Source organism: Solanum tuberosum, unplaced genomic scaffold (assembly GCF_000226075.1).
Source record: "Solanum tuberosum cultivar DM 1-3 516 R44 unplaced genomic scaffold, SolTub_3.0 scf00355, whole genome shotgun sequence".
Taxonomy (NCBI): domain Eukaryota; kingdom Viridiplantae; phylum Streptophyta; class Magnoliopsida; order Solanales; family Solanaceae; genus Solanum; species Solanum tuberosum.
The window spans coordinates 520329-529701 of NW_006239277.1; the positions used below are offsets into that span (position 1 = coordinate 520329).

General features: G+C 29.4%; 1 protein-coding gene across 1 annotated transcript; it reads right to left on the reverse strand.

Annotated features, from left to right (window-relative positions):
- Positions 1–7110: 7110 nt before the first annotated feature.
- LOC102587546 (protein LIGHT-DEPENDENT SHORT HYPOCOTYLS 1-like) lies at positions 7111–9367 on the reverse strand. Its single transcript, XM_006361356.2, has 2 exons — positions 9009–9367; positions 7111–7712 (listed from the first exon to the last, which is right to left on the reverse strand). The coding sequence occupies exons 1-2, from the start codon at positions 9188–9190 to the stop codon at positions 7343–7345; spliced, it is 552 nt and encodes a 183-aa protein (XP_006361418.1). The 5' UTR covers positions 9191–9367; the 3' UTR covers positions 7111–7342.
- Positions 9368–9373: the final 6 nt, after the last annotated feature.

Consider the following 9373-nt stretch of genomic DNA (forward strand, 5'->3'; position numbering starts at 1 on the left):
AATTTTTCTTCCTTCTTTTCCTTGTTCGTCCAGCCATCCTTTTGTACCTAGGTGGCAAGATGATTTTTTTTCAAAACAAACTCCGATGCTGACCAATCCTCCTTATCTGGCATTGAAATCATCGAAACTTCATATATGTTTGCTAATGCAGCTGACTCATAGTAATCTGAGCAGTAGGAATGTATATCTATAATATTTTTCTTCTTCAAAATAGCAATTGCGTGCGCACAAGGTATCTTGTCTAGATGAAATCTTTCACAATTACAGATTTTTCTCTCAAGGCAAACAACGTATCTTCGCCCACCTTCATACACTAAATAAATAAATTCAGTAGATTGTACAACCTGGTAAGATTAAAAAGTTAGACATAAATCACAAATCAATTAACTCAATTTTATACACACAACAACTAAATGACAATCAATTTCAGATACATGATAGTTTATTTATTGGTACATAACTTCATTTTTGAACATTTAGAAGCATTTAGAATCAATAACTCTTCAAATCTCCTTCCTAATATTTCCTTTGTATAGGATGTTATTTCTCTATTTTTATAGTTTCAAGAATCGAATAGAATTCTAACTTGTTCAAAAATTCTAATATAAGTAGTTGTCGCGCCTCAACAAGGCAACTATTGATACATTCCGTTATGTTAGAAGTCATCATTCTCCCCATGTTTACTGTTGCATGAACTCTTGACCACTTTTCATAACCAACAACATCAAGGTACATCTTAATCCGATTGTCAATTTTAATCACTTTAGCCATCATTTGTCAAAATCCGTTTTTCTTTAAACCTTGACCATTGAATAGAACACATCACTTAGTATGTTTCTGCTTCTCTTGTAGTATGAACAAACATTTTTCCAAAGGTGCCATATGCATGCAAAATGAAGAACATTTGGAAAAATAGTACTTACACTCTTCATTATGCTTTCATTTCTATCTGATACAACACACATTTTTCCCTCTCTCCAAATGCACTTTTAAACTGTTAAAAGAATCATGTCAATGAACAATTATTTTTCATGTCCACCACTCCATAAGCTAACTCATATTACTATTAAATAGCGCACATGCTTGTTAATTTATAGATACACAACTATCCATATATAAAATATCAAATACAATAAATAATTGTTATGAGACAAATATTTATAAATTCTAATACAATAATCATACATGTACCATCAAGCGTACTTGCTGATACAAAAGTTCCTTAGTAAGCTCCACCAAGATGTGAACCGTCAACAACAACTATTGGTCTACAGAAGTCAAAACACATCATTAATGGCCTTAATGCTATGAACAGATACATGAACTCATTTTTATCCGACTTATGCATCCTTATATAAGAATTTGGATACACAGTTTCCAACATATATATGTATCTAAGCAACTGTCTATATTCATCGGCAGATTTACCCCTTATCATCTCTAATGCACGCTCATTAGCATGCTATGCTTGCTGGTATGAAATATCAATCCCAGACAGTGCTCTAATATCATCAATTATATCATTTGAAGTGTGAATTCTTTTATGATTGACTAGCTTAGGCATTGTCACGCCACTAATAAATCCAACTGTTGCTTGAACATTAGTTAATATCATATCCCTTGACGGACATGTATGCTCACTATTGAAGTACCTCACTTTGAATAAATTTGATTTCTTCTTAACAGATGCATTCAATCTGTAAGAATAGTCATCTGATAAACACAATAATACATAGTTGCAATTTTTTCAGATACATTAGTAAAATGTATAATGGATACATTAAATCAATATATTCTTTACACAATGATACTTTAGTGAAAAAAATCATATACTGATACATTAACATATAATAAAAAAAATAAAAATATATATGTGATACTTTATAGTAATATTACACTGACACAAAGCTACAAAAACACATTAAATAAGATATATTAATCAAATCATAATTGTATCAAGTTGAATGCAATAATGTATCATGATTATCCTATATTAATTCAGACATTCAAAAAAGGAGGGTCACATATATCTGTTACTTTATACTAATAATACATTATCTAACAGTTCTGATACCTAAAAATATATACGTCAAACGTTTTATGTATCAATCTTAATGCCAGTAATGTATCATGATTGATTCACCAAAATACAATGATACATTAATGATAAAATTCAAATATTGATACATTAACATATAAAAAAAGAAGTTCAAATATATCTAATACGTTATAGTAATATTACACTGAGTCATAGATACAAAAACACATTAAAGATTAAGTATACATCAAATCATAATCGTATCAAGTTGAATGTAATAATGTATTATGATTGTAATACACATATATAAATTCAAACATAAAAAAAGAGGAGTGTCACATATGTCTGATACTTTATACTAACAATACTGTAACTTACATATCTGATACCTCAAAATATATACGTAAAACGTTTAATGTATCACCCTTATATTCAGTAATGTATCATGATTGATTCAGCAAAATTCAAATTCATGACTGAAAAATGAGTTACATGTCTTTTGTCATCAGATCTTTTAACTCAAAAATTGAATTCATGTTTTATTTTGAATTTTGCCATTACAACTACTAGAGTGGTTTTATCCTTGTACAATTGATTCACCTTCACGTCCGTACTATGTGTATCAGATATGTAATTCGTTACCTCCATTTCTGATATGTAACATGAATCACCATTTTTTTATTCCACCAAGTTGAGTGCGTGTGTGTCCTCTTCAGCACCTTCAACATAGACAATTGCACCAGTCGACACATCAAAACTTTCTATCTCGCCAACATCCTTATCAGTTGTATCAACACAGATGGAATACATACGAAATCCAACCTCACATTTCTTCACCTCTACGTACAACTTTACCCCCATATCATTCCTTATAATCAGTGGAGAGAATTTTCCTTCTACAATGTATCGTCTATGAATTTTTTTCCTAGATTCATCAATATTCAACTTAGCTGCAATGGCTGAAACTAGATTCATAAAGGAAATATTTTCACCAATCACTACCACATCACTCCTGTCTCTTTCATATATAACCTCACTCTCCCTTACTCCTGAATGCCTCAAAAAAATTAAGATATTCATTATTTAACTGATCAAATATACAACAAAAAAATTGAATCTCACTCGAAAGTTTCTTCGTTGAAACAGGGACCAAGATGAATAGGATTTGAAAATTTTTGAATTATGAATTGATTTGTTATTTTAGGAATAAAGTTTCGCTGATTGACAGTAAGGATGAAACTTATTAGCGTGAATTAGGGGATTTTATTTTTAATTATCCATTTTGTTTTCGATTTAAAGCGCAACAACAAAATATATAACGTATAACTATTAATGTATCCAAACTCCCAATTATTTATCCGAATTGTATAACTTTTTAGGAATTAATATAATTACAAAATAAATAGGGATAGGATGTAATTTTATCTTAAAACTATGTGATTCCTAAAATTTATACTAAATTGTATGCTAAGTATTTCAGCAAGGATTTGGCCCAACAACTTTGCAACCTATAAATAAGTCCAACTTGAGGAAATACTTTTGATAAAAAAACATGCTCTCTCTCAATTTATGTGACACTTTTTATTTTTTCAAGAGTCAAATAGTTAAATTTGACTGACAATTTGCGCATGAAATCTTCAATTTTTTTGAAATAAAATTTATATATTTGTAAACTACGTAAAAAGTACTATAAGTCACAATAATTGATAATTTAAAATGTTTAAAAGATTTATAAAAAATTTACAGTCAAAGATAGATTTGTTTGAATTTCGTAATTCGAAAAGTGCCACATAAAATAGGACGGAGGGAGTATATGAAAGATCTATTTGTAAATTGGATAGTAATGTTTTGATGGAAATATTTTAGTACAAAAGAGTAAAAAAATGTCAAGTTGTTAGTTGGGGCAAGTAATTTTAAAATATATATATAAGAAAATTAATTTTTTGACACATAAGTGAAGGAAGTTAATTTTTCATTTTTGATGGTAAATGAGTATCAATAATTAAACATAAAAAAATGTCTTTCTTATAAAATAATAATATATCCTCCCACTAGTTATACCTTTACTGGATTTGTTGTTGTTGTTGTTGTGGAGTTACATTACATCCTTAAGATTTGTGAAAAATTCTCGGGCAGCATATTTTGACACCATTATTTAATATGTATTTGTGTTTGTAAATATTTCTTCACTGGTAATCAACATGCAGTCTCTGATGTTTTATATGGTTGAAATTCAATCATTGTTACCTGAATTTTTAAATAAAACAGACTTTAGTCATTTCTGCTTGAACTTCAATAATATATATATATATATATATATATATACACTTTACACAATATCTGAAGTTACACGTTTGTTAAAATTAACACAAATTGAATAACAATATCAAAATTAGTGTCTGGTGCACTTTAGCATTTTTATTTTAATACTTTGCCACTTCTTTTTAAAAATTAATAATATTTTTTTTCATTGAGCAAATTCCAAAGACGTGAGGACCACATTCTCCCCACACCAAACCATGCCAATATTCATAACATTTTGTTTCACCCAAAACCCTAAAAATATTCAAACTAATAATATAGAAACCCTAAATCAAGAAGTAAAAATAATTAATAATATAAATTAAACTTAATAAATTGTTTTTATTTATAACATGTAATTATCAAGTGCCCTTAAATAGCAAACATGCGATAAAGCCAAAGATGGAAATATGCAAGTGTTTGTACGGACATAATCCGACGGATGAGATGCATTAACACTGCCACGTGTCATGATCACAACCGTTGTTTTGGGCTCGAAAGTGGAGGCCGTTTGTTGTTACCCGACAAGTGGTACATGATGTGGGAAGAATTTGGATAGGTGGCCCACAGTTGGACACGTGTCACCATTAGGAGTCATGTTAGTTCCACATATTGAGGAATATATGTCATTGGATGTTGATAAATTTGTGGGAGATTGGTGTATTGTGCCACTCTTTTAAGAGACAAATTTAGGGTTTTCGAAGATGTAGAGTGTACGCATATTTTATCTCTATTTCGAGAAGTAAGAATGTTGTTTCTGAAAAACTATCGGCTTGAGTAACATGTACTTCAGACCGGTTAAAAGAAAAATACATACAGAAATAACAAGAACTAGAAAATAATAGGAAAAACATAACATAATATTTTTTAAAAAGAGCAATATTTTTTCTATCCAACAATACTTGTTAACTATTGACTTGCACAGTACTTCTTAAGAAACTATAAATAGAAGGGTAATTTTACTGTATCACTCTTTGAATATAATAAATACAATGTCTTGAAAAATATAATAGAAAAATGATTATAATTAATGGTAAATTAGAAACTAAGTATAAAATTATCCATTGATTTCATAAAGTGGACAAATATTGTTGGACATTCCAAAATAATATAATGGACAACTATTGTTGGACGGAAAGACTAATAAGAATAATCAACTAATGTGATATATAGCTGCTTAGACATTGGCAAGTTGAAATTGATTTGAGTTATATTATTGGTGAATCTATTATTTTTTGTAATAGAAGGTTATAAGTTGCTATTAGGGTTGTTCATGGTTATGGTTAAAACATCAAATTAAATTGCAAGTCAAATCAAACCGGTTATAAAAGTCGATAGTTGGTTGGATTTGGTTAGGTTTGGTTTTGAATTTTGAAAATCGATATTATTTGGTTTGCTTTTGATTTTACTAAAAAAAAATGCAAAAATAATCAAACTGAACCGATAAATTAGATATCTAAATTTTATAATTATTTATATATTATTCAGAAATGATTAAATATAAATATTTTGTTAAATTTCAATTAACTTAAGTCTTTAACTTAATAAAACACTTTAGCCCAACTATAATAATCATAAGTCCAAGTCCATCAAAATCAATTTTAGTCTTTACCTATACCCTACTTCACATAAAATAGTCACATTTTCTCTTAATTGAAACACTTTGTTCGTGTAATGATAACTCTAGTATTGCTCAATTGAACCGACAATAGTTTTTTTGTGGATTGTTCATGTGCTAGGTGTTGTGTCTATCAACGTAAGTCCTCAAAAAAATTACTATTACTTTCAAACCAAATAAACTAGAAAACTGAACCAAACTGAACCAAACCGGCAATAACCGAACCGACGGTTATTTTTTTGGTTTGATTTTAGAAATTTAAAAAACCGACTAAATTGGTTTGATTTTGATTTTAATCAATAACTGATCCAAACCGAACCACGAACACTCCTAATTGTTAGAATAAAGATTTATTAGAATTGATAAGTTTTATGTTGATTATCAGCCAACTTGATCTTCCTTCTTTTATGTGGGCTTGATACCAATAATATCATGAGGCACATAGTTCAATTACCAAGTTTACCAAATAAATTTACTAACTTTTGGACTTTATATCGAATTAAATTGTCACATGCTCCACCAGGATAATGTGTATCTTTGCATTCACGAAGATTGAAAGTGAACTTTCATTGTTTACATTACATGATCACATATTCACTTTTGAGGGAATGAGATATGTCTTCGCTTTTGAGGTTCCTTCGTAAATCTTCAGATTTCACCCTTACATATGAAGTGTCAATTTCCTCTACCTTACTCAAGTGAATTGATTTCAAGATTCTGTCATTTTTTTATGACTTTCACTTTCCACTTAGACGTTTTCATTAATATTTACCTATAATTATTTAATAAGTCATGACATAATTATGCAAATAATGCATTCCAAAATTAGAAATTGTGATTTCTGCCATTAGTAGCTTAATTGTATTGATTACATATCTGTTAGAAAAGTTTAGTGCATCTCAGCAAATATGAACAATCATATTATTAAACCTAATTAATATGACCCTTGATAAAGAACAAAACGCAAAACACAAATTCATTTAAAAACTACTTCTTTTATCTTTAATGAGATAATTTATAAACAAACAAAACGTATAAGATTCATTTCAGATGATCAAAAGTTTCAATTCTTTTTCTTAAGCATCGTGTCTAGCCAAATACCATTACATAAATAAAACGTAACAAAAAAGTGACTGACAAGAAAAAAGGTATATAACATGATAACATCATCATAATATATATCCACCTCAATTATCACTCAAGAAACAACAACAACAACAACAACAAACAAGTGTGAGAGCACGATATATAGTTGCTCCCTTCATTTTAATTTGTTTGTTTAATTACTGTTTCGACAGTCAAATAAAATGGAAAGAAGTTAATAATATATGCATAATGATGTTCTTATTTTACATTGTACCAATGCTTAATTAAACTCAAGAAAATTACTCAATAACAATATTTGCACCTACATTCTTATCATCATGAATCTGATGATCAACTTCTTTCATTGCCATTATATTTTTCTGATTTCTTCTTGATTTTTTCCTTTTTTTGTCATAGCTAATTCCTCTAGACTTGGACTGAAAATTACGAACATCGCGTAAAAATAGCTTAACTGCTTTAGCTCCAAACGGGTTCATTTCCGAATTTCCTCCATGTTCTTCATAAGCAGCACGAAGACGCCCTATAAGGGCGTCCAGGCTTCCCCATGCTTGCCTTAAAGGGCAAGCACAGGGTGCCGGAGGATTTAGCATCCCGAAAAATGGACAATTTAGGTTATGGACTTTAGTCTTTCCGAACTGATCCAAGTACCTGTTAGAATAAGAGAATATTGTCATAGATAGTAATGGAATCAGAAATTCATATTAAATTATTCAAAAAAAAGAGTTCAAAAACAAATTTTTGAACTCCTTTATATCACTATACATTAAATGTTCCTTATGTCAAGGGGTACAACAATTTATAGATCTATAACCAAAAAAGAATTATAATTATTCGATAACGGTACTCAATTGAACCTCTTCATTCTTACTAGCCCTGGACACTATATAATGACATACAAATGCATTTATGATAAACACTCAATCTTAGGAAGTAAATCTAAATTAAATGCAATCGAACCTCATTAACTTAAAATTTCTAGCTTCGTCCCTGACTACACAATAATTGTTTCAAGGGGTACACCAATATATGTATAAAACAAAAAAAAGTATAATTTTTTGATAACAAGATTCAATTGAACCCCTTCGTTCTTACTAGCTCCAAACCCTATATAATGACAAACAAAGGCATTTATGATAAGCACCCAATTTTAGGAAGTAAATCTAGACTAAACAAAAAAAGAGGTATAATTCTCTGATAACATGATTCAATTGAACCCCTTCGTTTTTACTAGCTCCAAACCTATATAATAACATACATACAAAGGTACTTTTTGATAAGCACCCAATCTTAGAAATTAAATGAGAAGTACCCCATCTTAGAAAGTAAATCTAGATAATATGCAGTCGAGCACCGCGGCTTAAAAATTCTAACTTCGTCCCTAATTATAAAAAAAATAATATAGTGAACACCCGTAGCTATTTATATATAGGCTTACATGTAAACATAAAATCTAGAAAAATCCTTAACTAATACCACAATTTAAATTAAGCTCATGTGTTTTAATCCTTATTTTGACTAACAAATTGTGAAAAATAGAACCTAGCTATAAAAAAATATTCATTTTATATTAATTCGTCTGTCTTAATTTGATTCTAGATGGGGTTTAAGAAAGTAACAATTTTTTTTTGAATTTGTGGTCTTAAACTAAAGATATAATGTACCAAAATATCCTTTAATCTTGTGGTCTTAAAACAATAAATGTTGAAATTAAAGAGTTGTCAAACTAGGAAGGAGTCATTCTTTTTTGAAACAAAAGTAAGACAAATAGATTTAAACGAGTAACTTTTTTTCAAACATGCTCCTATATCACAAGATACACAGTAAGCTATATAACAAAATAATGCTAATTAAACATCTAAAATGTTAATATAATTAAACTAAAGTACTCTCTACAAGAATTATTGGTTAAAAAATTGAATATTATGATTCAAACAGTATACGTACCTTAGAAACTCCAGAACATGAATGCTGCTGCATTGAAGAAGTGACATTAAAGGATGATGATTTCTTATGTATTGACAAAACGTGTTCCAATCACGACGTTTCTGACTCTCATATCGACTCAATCGAGGAGCTGAGAGAATGTCAACAACATTGTTGCTCGGGGTAACATTTGCAACATCCATATGGTGGTGCTGAATGAGCGCGAAATATACTTTAATTTCTATCTTATAATAGGTAAAACACTAACGAGCAAGAAAACAGATATACCCTAAAAAAAAAAAAAAACCAATGGCTTTAGGGTCACAAATAAAGATCACTCAGAAAAATCTCCTTTTATTGACTCAAAAATTTGGACTGTGGGGTGG